Source organism: Eutrigla gurnardus (genome assembly GCF_963514095.1).
Source record: "Eutrigla gurnardus genome assembly, chromosome: 17".
Classification (NCBI taxonomy): domain Eukaryota; kingdom Metazoa; phylum Chordata; class Actinopteri; order Perciformes; family Triglidae; genus Eutrigla; species Eutrigla gurnardus.
In genome coordinates, this window is record NC_139928.1 from 7,377,717 (window position 1) to 7,395,843 (window position 18,127).

General features: G+C 45.0%; 1 protein-coding gene across 1 annotated transcript in view; it reads left to right on the forward strand.

The window, feature by feature from the left end:
• Window positions 1-4,518: 4,518 nt before the first annotated feature.
• The window catches only part of LOC311027974 (retinoic acid receptor beta-like), a 110,659-nt gene continuing 97,050 nt past the window's right edge, over window positions 4,519-18,127 (forward strand). The window contains exon 1 of the mRNA XM_084032206.1: window positions 4,519-4,878. Within this exon, the coding sequence (XP_083888332.1) occupies window positions 4,689-4,878 (190 nt within the window). The 5' untranslated portion in view covers window positions 4,519-4,688. The remainder of the gene's footprint in view (window positions 4,879-18,127) is intronic.

Consider the following 18,127-nt stretch of genomic DNA (forward strand, 5'->3'; position numbering starts at 1 on the left):
TTGCCGAGCCCCTCCAGCCTCTGACGGATGACAGTGTCGATACCTGTATTGCCATTCAGGTCTATTGACCTTTCTCTGAGGCATGTTAGCACCACTTGGCCCGGTCATTATGGCTGTGATCCAGATGCCAGAGGTCAGCGTACGGGGAGCCGCCATCTATCACCGGGAGAGAGAGAGAGAGAGAGAGAGAGAGAGAGATGCTCAACTGAGCGGTGAGGGAGAGGATGAGGGTGAAGCAGAGAGGAAAACAAGCAGCAGAGACAGAGACACGGAGTGTGCTGTACAGACACGAGGATACCCATCATATAACTAACTTCAGTATTACGAGTCTTAATGAAATAGCTCAAATATGAAGCTCAGCACAAGTTCAATCAGGAAGACTTCATCTTCATCAGCTGATTATGGATGAAAAGATGGATGATCAATCACATCGCTGCCGTCAAATCCGTGCCCTCTGTTGCCGTCAGCTGTCATTTCTAGGAGAAATCGTGGCACCCGTCACCTCCAGGTTGAGCTTATCAGATGTCCTCTCCTCATCACATCCAGATCTTCACTGTTCTCTTGGTCTGTCATCATCGTCATCATCATCCGATGATGAATATTTTGCACGGTGCCATTGTATACAAAGTCAACGCAGAAACGGGCGGCACGAATAACGAGAATGAAAATGACGAAAATGCATGAAATTTGTGTATACTGCGTGTGTGTATACAGTATTTAAATACATCCCTCAGGAAATTGTGAAAAACACAACACACAATTAGTGTACAGTATTTCTGTAGCTGCAATACTGTGTACAATAAAGTATACATTTATGTATAAGTGATATTGTAAATATTTATGTGTGTTATCACAGAATCATATCACGTCATCGATTCGATTTCATCATGGTCATATCTTTATTCTCCATAAATATATATATGCAACATTGTTTTTTAACACTTGCTGCTACACAGGAAGTCCAGTAAAATAATTAACTCTGCATGTAAAGCAGAAGCTCACATGCAAGCAGCTCATCTCTACACGCACTAATTCACCGTTTGAAACGTCTTCTATTTTTATACGGCTCGTCTTCACCTACGGCGCTGGTATCAGGTTCCTATCTGCCGCAGCAGCAGAAGATGCATTTTCTAAATTAAGCCTCATGAATTATTCTCGCACGGCGTTGCCTCTTGTTTCTCACAACGACGGAGGAAGAAAGTTTCCTTAAAGGAGATTGTTTAGAAGTCGTGAGACCAAAGACTGCAGAACACGCGGTGACTACACTGTGTGAATAACACGGCTGTGGAAAGTTATGTTGCCGTATAAACATCTTGCACGGTAATGTGGTGCGAGATGTGATGCTGTTCCCAGAGGGATGCCTCTCTTGCTCTTTTGTACCTCTTCCCACCTCCGTCTCTTTAAAACGTCAAATCAGTTGAGCAACAGTTCACCGTTGTGTTCTCCTTATTAAGTCTACATCCGGTCCAGGTACACGGACTATTGCTTAAAAGCATTAGCAGGACTTTGCTAATTCCACCTGCTGCCTGTAAATTGGATAATTTTGTAAAATTGTAGTAAATTACTTATTCTGCTGGAGCAATAATAGTAACAATAATTTACCCATGCAAGTGGTTTGTCTCTGCCAAAAGGCACTTAATGCTTTCTGCAGGAGTCAAGAATAATGTGATCGCTATGAAGAGGCCGTCTGCACAACAAGTACATAAGAAGCAGAATACAAACTTTGCTCCGTGAGTGCTGCTCTCCCCCCTTGCTAAGCCTTGCCCCCGGCCGCTCTTCCTACATTAAGCCCACACTGTTACAACTGCACTCCCCACAGAAATAATATCTAATTTTGGGAGAGAAGTGCACAGAAGCAACAATAAGGAAGGATACATCCAGGATGTTACCGTGACTCATGACAATAAACTAAGGAGCTATATGGCTTTCGCCAAACACACAATACAACAGCTCCTTTGACAGAAACAATCATTTTACTGTGTCGTAAAAACACATTTCACACAAATAATTCTGAATTCTGTTCAATAGAAAAGAAATGGAGGTTGATATCTCCAATTGTTTTAGAGCAACTTTTTCCCATTCTTGCCTCATTTTATTCCTAATATGAAGAGTCAAAGGATACTTTCTGTCCTGTTGATTATTCCTCGTATCATGGACTGTGTAAAGTGGCAAAGCGAGGTCTAAACGGCTCATGAAAGGCAAGAAGATCATCTTTCATTTGAATCATTTTCACTTTCTTCATCACTCACTTCATCACTACTGTATTTCCAGATCGAGCGTTCCTTGTTAGTGAGAGGAGAACCCACTGAATGTGAGCTTCCTCTCCACCTCTTGATTAAACTGTTACAGTAATGTCTGACAGCAGGGAAGCCCGGGGGAGAGAAGACTGCTGGAGCCAAACAAGCTGCAGCACCTCTTATCTCCCGCTGCTTCCACCTGTTATTGATACACCAGAAGAAAAAAAACCTGACTCTCGATGACTCCATGCACACAGAAAGCAGTGTCAATAATATTCATGTTACAGAGTAAAGTTTGACTGGAAGGGCATATGTGGCAAAACTAAAGAATTTCTCCACATGTCGTCAGTGTGTGCAGCAAAATAAAGGAAAATGATCAGTTATCTGATGTGTAGAGTACAATCAAGCGCCATGTTATCCATTAAACCAAGGGTGGACTTTGTGTGACTAAAAACAAACCTGAGATCAGTAAGATTTCTGCTGTTAATTTTTGCACATTAAAAAAAATAAAATAATAATAATTCCCACATGATCTATTTTCACCAGGAGGCAACCTGTGGTTCTGAAGAGTGAGCCAAATCTGAAATCCCTTAAACTAGCATTGTCTCTGCTGGCCATCAGGGGGCGACTCCTCTGGCTGCAAAAATGAAAGTCCAATTGCATGGAAGTCTATGAGAAAATGACCCTATTTCTCACTTTTATTAGCTCAGTAAATATAGTAAACATCAGTTTATATTTACCCATTGTTACCACGCTACCAATGCACTCAACTCCTAAATTGACTTCAAGTCTTGTAAATTTGACCTTGAATTATGAAGCTAGATTTGTTAACAGATTCACACCAGAAGCCAGATGGATCCAAATCCAGTAAGGTTGCCAACCTGCTGATTGTGTTCGTCAGATCCACCCGTCGCTCCTCCGCAGTCCAAATAAGGTCACTTCCTTGACTGGTTGCAAAGATATAAAGATGGTGACGACCAAAATGTTGAACTAATGGGGAAAATGCTGCTGAATGAACCTCCGGCTTACTAGTGTGACTCGGAGATCACGTTCTTCAGATTCCAGTCACGCCGACACGGATCATATTTTAATAGCACGTCCCTGTCCTTCCCTCTCTCCTCTCACCTCTTCTCCGTCTCCACCTCCGTCAGCGGCGTGCAGCACAGCGGCAAGACGCTATCTGGTGGTCGTTAATTACAAACTACGGTTACAGATCACTTTAATGGCCCCCTCACTGCAGATTACAGCGTTATGAGCGCCATCATACCGGAGCAGTTTATAACTCTGTTAAGCAGAATTCGGCAGCGAGGACTGATCACACCTCAGCCCCACCCTGCTCGTCTTCATCGGCCTCTGAGCACCTTGATGTGAGTGGAATTGGGGTGTTCGCCGGGGGTGAACCGCGGCTGATTTATGAGGACTATGTCTCCGCTGGAAATGTCTCAGGAAATCCTTGAAACCTGGGAATTATCAGTTTCTGAACTAAGCCCGTAGGGTTACTGTACAGAGCCCCCCCCCTCCACACACACGCACGCCCTATCAACAAGTCTGTCTATGCAGCAAGGTCAAGTATTTGTACGTGTTCACAACCAACCAGGCAAAGGATTCAAATTCTCTTTGAACTCATCTTCAGAAAACACGACGCGTTGTGACCTTCAAAGGATGAGAGCAACGACGGCAGCAGGTTGACTCTTACATAACAAGGTGGAGGAGGATGTCAAGGAGAGGTTGATGGACTTCCTGCCAGAGACCACTGTTAATTTGCCTTAAAGGTACCCTGTGGAGTTTTGGACCTCTTGTGCAAATGCACGTGCACAGCTTCCTGCCGGCTTGGTTCACGATCCTGAGGGAGTTATAGGCGGAGCAAGTTGTTTTAAGGGATCTGCAATCTTTCATGGAGCTGTGGGAACTGTATTCAACGCGTCAGTCTCCAACACGCCGGTTGATGTGCAAAGGAAATGTGTAAAATAATTAACATTAACATTAATTAACAAAACAATAGTTTAACGCACACATGAGCAGAAGGGGGGCTCTTTGATGACTATACAGCGACAGATGCTGCTTGAATGAAATGTTATGTTGATGGATATGTTTATTGGCAGTTATGTTTTTGTGTCATCTCAAAAATGACAATGCTACACCTTATATTACCATGGCTTCCTCATGATAATGATTCGGATTTGTATCTATATACAGTTCCATTCCTCATCGTGTTGGAAGTGCTACAGAGATGTAAGTAACTCACAGTGTATTTGTGTGTGTGTTCCAGTGTTAGCGGACCGAGCCTCTGAGTGGACCTGGCTGACCCTGAACTCCACCACCATGCATCTCTGGAGTGCTGAGGTGGTACCACACCTGCTCCAGACACACTAACCGCAGCCAGGGTTCACCCGATGGCCTCCCAGCCTCGCCGAGCCTCAGCTAGGTCAGTGCCCGTCGCCCGTCGCTGTGATGAAGACCGCCAGCCGCGCCCAGCCCCGCGGCAGTCCTCCGCTGGTCCAGATGAGGCGCTACACACCCGGGGTGTACCCTTTCCTGTTCCCGTCGATCATCAGCTCCCTGCCACAGCTGCCGCCGCCGTCACCGCAGAGGCTGCAGATCCAGCAGACGTCCAGCAGCGGCAGCACTCCCTCGCCTGTTGGTGAGTCCTCCGGCTGGTGTTACATTCATGAAACCTGACAAAACGTTATACAGTTTAAAATAATCTACGTTTCCAGTCAGTATCACAGCAGAAAAGTAGTGCCGTGTTGTTGCTGCAAGTGTTGGGGACGATTCCATTGAGTGCCAACACCGATGAAGGGAGTAATGTGTCCTTTATGAATCCGGCTGGAAAGTAAGGATGTGCAGGATGGAGTGGTGGATGGGCTTGTAGTGCTTTTAATCAGGAGTCCAGAGATTTTGTCCCGTCATCGACTTGCGATTGCCATAATAACAGTAACCACAAAGGTCCATCAACCTTACTGCATCTGGCTCCATCTGCTTCCATCACTCCAGGTAAACTGCACAGCTACGTGTTAAAATAATCTCAGTGGCTCGCTGCATTGGTAGCATGGAAGATGAGGTAGCGAGGGCTATTTAACTCTAAGTGGGATATAATTTACTAAATTAACTCATGCTGTATTGAAGAAGAATTGAAACATAAACTTGTAGTAAATTAAGTGACAATTAGGGCAATTTTCTCATACATGCAATCAGACTTTTATTTTTGCAACCAGAAGTGTCACCCCCTGATGGCCAGTAGAGAGAATGCAAGTTTAAGGCACTTTCCACTTGGCTTCACTTTTCACGTGAGGTTGAAATCCGTAGAAGTGTTGAGTACATGCATGAATACTGAACGAAATCTGTAGCACTGAATCCTCTACTTGATCGCAGATATTTAACGATGATAATTGTGAGGAAATGTGGTGCAGGGACCATGCAGAGACCTTTAAAAGGGGGGTCTGCATATTTGAAACATAAAAGACTGTTTCCAGGTGTTGGGGTGCACTACTGCACGTCTCCAGAGAAATCTAACCAATGTCCTCTAGTGATGTCACGTGGGTCAGCATTGGCTGTCACTGAAGACTTAGGGCCCTAGTTTCGTAGACCAGGCGCAGTCAGCTTTCAGCGCACCTGCGCCGCGCCGACGGGGTGTGTCCGCCTGGACTTTGCAAGTTTCGTGCACCGCGCAGGCTCGCGCAGGCTCGCGCAGGCACACCTCCCGTCTCGCCCACCGGCGCAAGTGGGAAAGAGGGAGGAGAAGGAGGCGTGAGTGGGAGACGAGGAGGAGACGAGGCGTGGACTGGGATTAATACAGCCGATTCAGATCTTCACCAATCAAATGAGCTCCTCTCCTCACCTTTAATGCGTTAGGGGAGGTTCAGTGCAAGTTCCGTCACTTGATAACCCGATGACAGAAGCAGCGCCGCCGCTCCCACCACGCGCATCACGCGCTGTGCGCGCGTATCATAATAATAACAATGCCCATATTATAAAAAACAGGAGAGAGAGAGGGAGATGTTTTGGTCCGAGAGGCTGAGTTTCCGTTACGCGTGCCATCCGCCTTTGATCTGACGTCAGATGTGACGGGACAATCTATATAGATATAAATTCACGTGTTGATTCAATGAGTTGCATTAAATAGTGTTTGTTGTGATTATGTATTGCATTCAAATGTGCCTGGAACTGTGGAAACCTGCCTGTGAGGTCTCGGTGACGTGTGCGCACTGCGCGCCGGTCCGCCAAACTTCCGATCCGCCAGCTGTGATTCGCATTGAATGAATGGACTTTATTTACGCCTTGCGCCTTGCGCCGAAAGTAGACCAGGTCGGAGCTGGCGAGCTTTCAGCGCAGTCTCGGCGAGGCTTTTTGCCACGAAACTTCCGCTACGCCAAGCTGAATCTGTGACGCCTCCCCCTGCTGCGCCGCCACACCCATCTTGGCGCAGGCGATCTACCAAACTGCCAAACTGACGGTGCGCAAGGCTGCGCGGGTCGAAACTTGCACTGCGCCGGCTGCGCCACCCTGCGCCGCCCTGCGCTGGTCTACGAAACTAGGGCCCTTAATGTTTAAAAGTTAAGAAATATAATCTGGGTTGTGTGGAGATGGATTCTGTGGTGATAGAATTGTCAGCAATCAAGTTGCATTGTGGGTAAGATGTAGGCTGGGTGAACCCTGCCTGAACTTCCGGGAAATTTGGATTTCGCTCGGCAGTTTAGGCTGGACACCCTCAGGCTTACTTTCGCTGTTACATTGCCAGAATCTTTGGCTCCAATCAGAAACGGCCATTCTCTCCTGGCACGCTCTGATTGGTTGTAGGACTATCCAATTGCGTACGGAGTCATTTGAACGATGCCCATTGATCCCGCCTCTTGAGCAGTAGAAACAAAGCGCAGCTTCCCCAGACTAATGTTCAATCTTAAAAGATTGACCATAGTATGGTGAAAACCAGACTAGGTAAGATGGGCACCTGGTTTTGATGTGAGAAAAGAATATGTGGAATAAAAAAAGATATTAATTGTGCTAGTTGATTTGTAAACTGCTTATCATGAGTGTGAAGATGTTATTGTAGTGATGTGTTAAATCAGCGTGGTGTACAGATCTGATGATGTCATCAGGTTTATTTTGGTTTGGGACTTTACATTTCAAAAAGCAGGCATAGAAGGTCTCAGAAAAACGTTTTCAGTGGCATTATGGGAAATTCAACACTTTTGACCCACACAGACTCAGACCATCTAGACCTCTGCTTCTTCAGCTTTGACTGGTTTTCATCATTATTCCTTCACTTGTGAGTTCCCCAATACTAAATTACTGTAATACAATAGAACACAACAGTATGATAAAACACTCTAAAACAATGAGCTGTGTCTCGAGAAGCTCTTCAAGTCTTTAAGAGGGGCACATTAAGACGAAGAGAACTATCCTAAAAATGAAGGACTTTGTTCAGAGATGAAGTTAATCAGACAGAACATGATGATAGCGATCCCAGACAGTAATCCAGATAGCTGCACGGCGGCTGGATTATTTCCTCACTGTAAGTGGGCACTGACGTCTCGCACTAGAAATATTTTGACACTCTCAGACTTAGGCAACACAAACCGCAGCTTTCACCTCCCCGTATTTACTCCCTCCTTCCCTCCCTCTCGCCTCCCTCCACCACCTCAAAAAATCTGCTCTGACATGAAAACCAGCAGGCAGGTTCACCCAAGGGGGATCCTTCTCCCGGTGAGGAGCTCGGGTGTGCAGCTCTGTGTGCTGCTCAACTCTGAAGTGTAAATAGACACAATGCAGAGAGTCAGTTTCAATATTTGTCATTTTTGTCGAGCAGACTTTTTTATTCCTGTTGAGAAATTGCCTCATTTGACTAATTAGACACACGAGCCAAATAGGAAACCATCATCTCATCCATCATATCAGCGTATTCATACAGTTTCCAGTGGAAACTATCAATTTGTATTTTAGCCTGTATTTGCTGCCAGATTTAAAGTTTTTATATTTTAGTAAGAGGTCTCCCCGTTTTCAAATTAGCTTGTTTGAATAATCAAATTCAATGAATTCAGCAAAATCACCTGACCCCTGTAGAACGGTTCCTTACTTTTTTCATTAGGTTCTGTTTAGCTGTTTGTTTGTTTGGGGTTAAACGTCAGTAGCCGTGTTTCATGCAAGTCTTGCAGTAGAAAGCTGTTTCCCCCTGTCAGCATCTTCTCGGATATTAATATTTATATCATCATCGTCCCCGGACAGCTTCATACACTGCCAATATAAGCCGACATCACAAAAAACAATTCAGTCATGCCCGATTGAAACAAATTCTTAAAACCTTGCAACCTCTACCTATTCTTCGACCTTACTGCCAGATTAAAACCATTTGTGAAGCCTGGACCGCCGACTTCTGACAACTTTGTAGCCTCCTTGTTATTTTTGACACCACGAAAGGACGCTGAGCCAAACTGAGTGGACATGGGAGGGAAAAGCCCCGACTCGCTCTCACAAGGATGAATCTCATCGACACTCATGAGAGATGCAGATACTGAGGCTGTGGCAAACCGCCGGCTGTTCCAAGTTTTTCACCATTAATAGTTAAACTCCTTCCAATGACAGGCTTTAGGCTACGTGTGCACGGGTGCAGCGTGTCCGTGCAGCATCTGCTCGCTTCCTGGACTCACAGGCATCAATTTATTAGAACATGTGTTCTGAATTTAGTCTTGAGTTTTTATGGACAATGGAAAGTATATGGAGTAGTGTACTGATTTATTGAGCAATATGTTTAAATGTCATGAAAATGTGTTTTTGGGCTATCACATTCTCTTTCATTTCCTCTCGTCCAAAAAACAAGATATTAGATTGTTATAAGCAGGGTGCACGAACAACTAGGCTCCCTCGTGTGGCTCAAAAATGTACTACAGATATGTTAAATAAAAGACGATTTATTTGGCGTCAGTAATTAAATCTCCTTCCAAGTCTATAAATGGCTGCTGTAGACTGTTTGATAGGAATAATGGAGTATCTGTACAATATTTCACACGATTTTTTGAGTTTAATTTTGACTTATGAGGTCATCAGATCACCTACGAAGGTAATCACCCCGTGATCTCCGAACCCTGAGGCCGCGAATCACTGAGTAAGATCGACTGAAAGATCTTTCAGTCGAAAGGACAGATGATCGTCTCTTCATATTGCAAGTAGAACCACGTCAAAATTGTTATGTTTAAAAATACCATCCCTTCCTGCAGTTGAAAGCAAGATGAAAAGAATATCAATACATTAATATGATCTGGCCTCGCCGACTGGGGCGGGACAAAGTGTAGACATCAAACATGGCACCGTAAATATGAAGAAAAAACACAATAACAAAAAGTAGATAAAAAGAGTACAGGTGCTGTGTTCTCCTTGATCACCCTTCGGGGTGTGAAGCAGACTAAAGCAGAGACCGTGTTCCTCTCAACATTAGAGACAAAAGAATAAATGCGTGGCTGTCTGTTACAGATACGTCTGAACACGTCTGAACTTTGGAGATCCAGAAAAAAACAAACACCATACAGATGAAACAAACAGTAAATTAATGAGCGCTGCTGTTGAATGGGATTTGCGGATTTCCGCAAATGATCCAGGCCGTTGCGGCGTCCCCCAGGGGACGGACTCAGACGCTCGCTGTTGTTGGGTCAGCGGTCCGGCTCGCCCCGCCTGCTGCCTTCTAACTCCGCAGGGGGATTCACAAAGGAAAATTAACTCTACTACACCACGAACCCCCCCGGGGTCTCCGGCGACCCAGTCAACATCACGGAGGGGTGCGTTAGGGTGTGAGCATGTGTATGTATGAGAGAGATGAAAACCCGAGAAGTATTATGATCAAACAGTGTTGTTTTGGAAGATTCTCTTTTGCAAAAGCAGGATATATATTCAACTTCTTAAACTCAAACAGAACAAAGGAACAAAGCAGTGGTTTTGCATGTTTTATATCCATAACAGTACAGCCAACTATTACTCCAACCACCTTGCTGCGTTTGAAGTAATTTTACAGCCATTTGCTTCCATTCATGTCATTAAAAGGTTGTGTAAATTAGACTCCTCAGCTCAATCTGTACTTGTGCTACTGTGCTGTGATGGCATAAGTGGGTCAGTAGTACTGAATCAACCGAGCATGAGCGAGTTGAGCAAAAGCATTTGTATCTGATCTGAGCGACCACGCGGGGAGAAGGTGGGGAGAAACGCCTCCCAGATCTCACCCCAAGAGTCCTGTTTCCTTTGCGTTTGCGTTAAAAGCTTTTTTTTCCAGCTGACAGAAGTAGCCGTGTGAAGGATGGAAGTGAATAGTGAAACAAATCACGGCGGCTTGCAATTATGTGCACACATCTGGCCAGGTACACGTGGAGTGCTGGTCCAACTTTCAGTTCCTGAAGTTACGAAAATGACAACATCTACTTAGTTGCTCATATAAGTTCAGTTAAACCACTTCAAGTGGAAATGTATCGGCATGCAGGACGTAACGTTGGCAGGAATTTGATTTGATGGTTGAGAAGATTAGCTCACGACTTTCGTTAGCTCTGTGCAGGGTCGAAGTTGCAGAATGATTGATGGATGGATGTCATGGTGTTATTGGTTGAAATGAGTTGGTACTAGCTGATGTAAGCACACGTCATATGTAGTTTTCCAGGAAGAAAAAGATGTTGGGGTTTTATATAAAAATATGAAGATTTCTTTAGGTGCACAATATGATCTAAAAAGGCATTTTTCATGTCAGCTCGACTTTAGCTCAACAAAATCAAAACCCTTTTCAGATCAGGCATCATGAGCAGACTCTAAAACCGTAGCACACAAGCATGTCAGCGAGCTGGCTAATAGATCCTGTCATTCACACACTTCCAGCCTCTACCCATCTGTCGCATCTCCTCCCGCTGCTCTCATCCCATATGGCCTTGAGGGGTACTTCCACCCTGTCAGTGTCCTACCTGCACACGACCCCAACACATTATCAAAGCCTTCGTCTGACAGGGGAATGTCGACACGCTCCTCATCTTATCCTGTGTCATCGCCCAAGAAATGTTTCCTTCTCTCTCCTCCCTGAAATCCGCCTGGCAGCATCGGGCCTCCAGCAGAGAGAGCGCTCTGTCAGCTGCAGCACGTATTTGAAGGCAGTGCATGAATGTTTCTGAGGTCAGTGTGCAGTAAAGCTACATCATCCACGGCCGCCTCCGATATCATCAGCCGATTGAATGGGCGTTCTCAACCTCATGGATGTGCTTTAGAAGGGGCATGACAGACCTGCTGGTAGGTGCAGACGGTCGATATCATCCATTCACACGGTTGATCGCCGATACGGACGCAAGAAGACGACGGCAGCCGTTATGAGGAAGTCAAGTGATGTATGAATAGCAACAAAGTCCACTATCTGGGGACTTTCACCCAGGAGACGGCTGTTCATGTCCCGTGTGAAACCAATAGTCAGTGTCGACTTATTTTACCACGCTTTTGTTCCCGAAACCTAAAGTTGATTTGTTTCAATCCGTAATTCTAAGTTTCCCTTTCACAACGTGGCAGGTGCAGTTTGGCCCATCTGATCAGTAGAATGGTATCTCTGACCGCTGACAGCACCCATTCAATGTATTGATCTCATACGAGAGCCGTGTACTAATGTAAGACACTCATACTTTGTAAACTTTTAAAACCTTTAAACTCATAATATACACAATATATTTCATTGTTAGTAGCTTATTAGTGACTAAAAATGACGACAAAGTGGACAAAGTGACTGTAAATAATTCATGAACAACACAAGGAGAAAAACAGAGGAACGTGTTTGGTTTACTGTGAAGCAGCAGCAAGTAGGAAGCAGAATTTCTGCAAATAAAAAGTAACTCAGAAAGAGGGCTGCATATGACATGAGTTTGTTGTCACACTGATAAAACAAACTGATCCCCCTCAACCAGCCTCTATTATTAAGACTCATCTTTTGAATACCTTTTTTTTAATCGTTTAAAGTATTAAAAGTGAAAACGTGGATAGAATATGAAAACCGCCCACACTCACTTCTGTTGTTTAAGAAACGAGTCCATTCACCTCCATTGCATCTTGGACAAATACTTGTTTTCTTAAAGATGATCACTACCTGCGATCACATCTTTCATACCTGCTTCACGTCACCCTGAAAGCAGCAGACACACTCAGAGTGTCACGCCGTATTCATAATGCAACTGCAGGAGGAAGAAGCTCATTCTGAATGTCCTGGTAATAAAACCCATCTGTGCAGCAGTGGGTCGGCCCGAGACACGCTGTATGGGATGAATGCCTGGACATACGTCGTACACACTGTTCACTTTAGTGCCGGCTTTGTGTCCCGCCTTCACAACACACTATTACAACATGTGTGCACAGCTACCAACCTTAGGAGAGACTCAGACTTGGCACAGCACTCGTGCACACCTACACGTTCATCTTTATTCCCCCCCAGATGTACCCCCTCCTCGTTCACTACCCCTTCCTTTGTCTACCTCGCCCGTTTCAAGTCACTGTCTGCCTGACTGTCTGTCAGTGTTTCCCTGTTGTTATTTTAGAATCCATCGCAGGGTATTTAGGTCACATGTGGTTTCTCGCCCTGGCAAAGTATGAATAATGCAGACTTCTCTCATTACACCATGTGCTAACCCTCTGGATTGAAAATCAATGTGCGCTCAAGTGGCTGGCAAATGAATGGACCTAACTCGCCAGCCGCTTCGGCCGAGAGAAGCGAAGGAGAGCAAGCGAGGGGCTACGTCTCATGGTGTACCCCTAAAGGTTTAACAGCGTTTCCATTTTAACAGGTTCCAAGTCTTTACAAAATACAATATGCTTTTCATCTCCCGTCTGCGAGAGGCGGCGCATCTTCGTTCACCGAGGGCTGAATGTGATGAGAGAAGGGCTTGTGGAACAAAGAATGAAAAAAAAAAATTCAGATTTTTGGTCATCGACAACGCGTAGAGGAATGTCTGAAAACTGGAGCATGGTCGGGGCTGTATGACTGATTGAAGAAGGGGCTGGGAGTTTTTTTTACCCCCACTGTTTCCAACCTTTCAGTGCACTCCCTCCTGCAGTTCAACCATAGTTCACATTGCCAGGAGTCTCCTCGCATCCCCGCCCCCCTCCCTCCCCATGTAGCGCTCGGAGAATCCTTTACATACATGCTGCTGCACATTCCGCACGTAGCCTAAAACGTGTTTACAACATGATCTACGGTTGTCTGGAGTTTGGAAAGGTGCCCGAGCTCCTGTAAGCAACACCAGTTACCCACTGTGATCACATCAGCCCAGGGTTTTTTTTAATTTTTTTTTTATGGTGAGGGTTTTTATGGGAGAGACCCCCTCATCCCCTCCAATCTCCCCCCCTCCCCCCCTCTGACATCTGGCACACATCTGGAGCTGTTTAATGAGAGGCTCAGGCTGCCTGACTCTTTACTGCGAGCCCGCCATCAATCCGCTTCACTCTCTTGTTGTCAAGCTACTTCAACCTTCATCTGCTCCCTGGCGAAAGCCAAACGATGTCGATACATGAATGATAATTGTCCATAAGAACCTGCGAGGGGGGAAATTTAGAAAAAAACAAACAACAAAGCAAAACTAATTGGGGAAGGCTTCAATTTGGAAGTGCATCTACTGGTATTTACTCCCCAAAGCAATAAGCAACCTATGATTGGAGCTGTCTTGATTACAGAGCTTACTGTAGTTTATTGATATGATTTCGTTGCAGACCGAGGGGCTTTTCTGCACCGTGTTTGTGTCTTTGAGCCTTGAGGATCTGCTCGATAATAAAGGGAAGAGATTGTTCCTGGGACCGAATCCAAGCTCATTTTAGATTTCCTTTTTGGAAAAAAAGGGCACTTTTTAGTCAACAAACAAACAAAAACTGGTACGACTATTAGAGGGTTTGTCAGCAGGTAAATATCCAAATGCACATTGTAACGTATGGCCTCCCCTGCCTGTGGCCACAGTGCATTCTCCATGGTAGCCGCGCGTAAATCAAGAAAATGGCTCCTTTTGTATGTTCATTAATAGGCACAACATGCGTCAATACAAAACCCCAACTATTCTTTGAATGGACTTTGATTGAAAGCCAGCCTTTTTAACAGCGACATTCTTATTCTCGCCCTGTAGCAGCTTGTCTAGCTGTCCCGGCTCTTATTTATTACCCCTTGAAGATGAGACAATGAAAAAGCAGTTCTCAGAGCTCTGTTTGCATTGAGAGGCCTGCAGCACAAAGCAGCCGGAGAGCATCTCATTGTTCGACAGGGCCAGCAGAGATGCGGCTCGCTTCAAAGATCGCTTCTTTCTTTCTTTCTTTTTTTTGTTGGCGGTGGTGGGTGGTAAGGGAGTGGAGGAGGGGCTCCGAAACTAACCGTGAAGAGAAGATTTCATCACAGGAAGCGATGTGGGGGCTGGGAAAGCCCGGCTGGAGCTGGAGATCCGGGAGTCAAACGCAGGCCAACGTGAACTTTCAAGAGCTAAATTTGGTTCACATCTATCAGAAGCTTTACGGCACTCAGGTTTGTGCCCTGCAGAGGATGCAAACACTTTGAAAATGAGGCAGAGGCTCGAGATTTAGATAAATTATCCCAGGAAGTGTATCCTGCTGTTGCGACTGAGGTTTTTTTATTTCTTTTTATAAGAGCCTTAAGTGGCAATGCAAATAGTCTGGTAGTCGAGGCACAACAAGGAGCAAAGTCCAGTTTTCACACTTAGTTTCCCTTCATTTGATCTGGACTCAGAAATGGAGAAAAAAAGGGGGGCTGTGGAATGAGTGGTATTCTTAAGCTTCCCACAAAGAAGCTATTTAAACGTGTGTCCGTGATTTGTGTGCATGGACCTGTAATTATGAGGCAGAGAGCCCAAGTCTGCACTCAGAGATAAGTTGGACGGATGTTCGCTCTCATTCATAGAGAGCCAATGTGCTTTACTCTGCTAAATGGGCTACGGATCCTCCACAACATGCAGCCAGACTCTGAAATACACACAGAGGTGGAAATACATTCATACACTTGTTGTTAATTTGCAGGTAGTGCTGGGAAGTGACTGCAAGTGAATATATTGAAAGGATAATTCAGGTTTATTACGACTTAATTTCATAGATGTGCCACCATTAGTAATAACAACACTGGATTTAGCAAACATATTCCGGAGAACTGGGGATATGGCAACATTGCTACAAGTGTAAAAATAAACCCTCCATCACGTTTCACACACTGACTACCTGGTTCAGCTGTGACCCACTAAAGTTGTGGGCTCACATGTTTTTCCTGTATTATTATGATCAGGCAGTAACCTCTGGGTCTGAGAAGTGTATGGAAGTGAATTGTTAGCTTGTTTGGAGCCAGTTGTGTTTCGAGGCCCTGTCAGACTTTACTCTTGCTAGGGTTGCACGGTATACCGGTACTAATTTGGTACCGGGGTACTGAGGCATTTAAAACGGTACTATATTGCATTTGGACGGGACCGGTACTTGCAGCGCCGCCGGCAGCGCCCGCAACAGCGCCCGCAACAGCGCCCGCAACAGCGCGGCGAACTCGCCGCGTGACGTCACCGCGTTGTAACTACAGCTGAGAGGACGAGGAGCGAGCCACAGCTAGCAAGCAGTGTTGGGCAAGTTACTTCAAAAGCGTAATGCATTATTTATTACTTGTTACTGTCATTTCAAAGTAATTAGTTACATTACAATATTACTGTGTTTGAATTGTAAGGCATTACACTACTTTTACATTACTTTTGCATTACTTTTCGCCAAAATAAAAGGAAATATGGATTTTTTGTTCTCAATAGATCTTCTTGTGTTCAATGCAGCTCATTACACAGAAGGATGTGATGTTTTTATCGCTTCAAAATAAAAGAACAAAAAAACGGAAAATGACTAGTTAACTGATATTAGTTATTGTGTTCATGAATGGGATTCGGGGATGAAATAACAGGGCCATTTTTCATTCCAGATTTGCCGTACGTCTTTTTTAATGACCCGGAAGGCACTGTGTTATGCTGCGAAATTACCTGAAAGCCTACCTGAGACATTTAGGGAGAGCTCTAAAACACTGTTCATAACCGCTCTGACAGCGTCTGACGCTCGCGTTTTGAAGTTTTAAACTCGCACCAAAAGCGTTATGACGCGGACATAAAAGCGGTCCAAAACCGACGGGGAGAATCGGAGCCTCTGGCTTCGCCGCCGCCCTCAGCTGTTGATCCACGGTGTGACTGCCGGGGTCCGCTGCCCTCTGACCGACCGGGAGCCGCTCCGTGAGTCGTATGCCCATCTCGCGATCGCGAATGTAGAGTCAATTGATTTCGGGTTTAAAATGTATTGTAACGCGCGTTACTGAGATTTGTACAGAGTAAAATATTACCAGTTTTTTTTTTTGTAATGCCTTACATTACCGCGTTACAGCAAAACGTAATGCATTACAGTAATGCATTACTTTTGTAACGCGTTACTCCCAACACTGCTAGCAAGTTAGCGAGCAGCGTGGACTGGAGCAACAAACGGAGCAAAGCTTCGAGAGAGAGAGAGGGAGAGAGGGAGAGAGGTAGAGAGAGAGAGAGAGAGAGAGGAGCATGAAGAGGAGAATGGCTGCTGCAACCGTCACCACGCCACAACTTGTGGACAAACCAGCGCTGCAAAGTGCGATATAGCCGTACTTTAGCTAAAAACAAATGCGCAAGGCGAGGCAGTTAACGCCGATGCACCACTGTGTAAACAGTGTTTTAAAACATGCATGGCTAACGGTGGAAACACCTCCGGACAAGCCCCCAGACCTGCACACTGAGCTCAGGGAACGACAGGTCATTTACTCATGAAAAAAAGCCACATTCAGTGCTAAAAGCAAGCGCCACCGCCCTTCACTCTTAACAAAAGTAGCTCTGGAAGAAAAAAAATAGAGCTGGTTTATTTATATTATTATATTTTATATTATATTATTGTATTTATATTTTCACATTTTTAAAATTGTGTGCATTAGAAAAGCTTGTCTTTGTGGTATTTTATTTTATTTGCTGATTAATATGTTATTGTTCTAAGATTTTCTATTAAAATAAAGTCAGTAATGACATTTTTTACGTTCACTTTTTATTTGAAAAAGTATCGAAAAGTACAGAAAAACATGTTGGTACCGGAACCGGTTGGTATCGTGACAACACTAACTCTTGCCATGTTGCAACATTTCCAGTATAATGACGGAGAAATCTCCCAAAATAAGATCCAAGTACTGATGAAACAAGACAATTGCAATCAATCTTTCTTTTTTTAAATTATTTTATTTTAAGACATGTATGTCAAATAGGACAAGGTTGTGGTAAACGGTGTACTGTGTACCATCCTGCTGGCACACTGCCACTAACCTGGTAGCTATGCTGTCACCTGCTGCCATGCCGCCGCTGCTGCTGCTGCTCACATAGCATGACAAAAAGCTCAGCCTCTACCCAGCAACAAGCATTCATCGAATTGTGTCGCATGAAAGTTGGATGCATTACATTACATTACATTCTTCTTCGCTACATAAAAGCCGGTAATGCATTGGCACTAGACGTTGGGACAGGATGTAGATGACATGCCGCTGATATGAATGTAAATCGTCAGTGATTCTGGGCCTGAATGATCCTTTAATGCCGATCCATGTCCCCAAACAACGATCAAGTAAATACAGAGATCACATTTGGTGGTGTGAAGAGGGCCAGTTCCCACAGAGCCCTGCTGTCTGCTCCGTCATCCGTCACGCTGCCGCATGCACACCAAGCGCTTGGTGTTTGCTGTGCGTCTCTGCCTTGGCCGAGCCCTTTGTCTGGTCGCGGCGCTGTATTTGGCCCCTGGTCACAACTCGGCTCCTAACTCATCAATTACATTAGGCGGAGCACACTCTGCTAGTCTGCGGCTGCTAGCTGCATGCTTGTTGATACGATTGGGAGCTG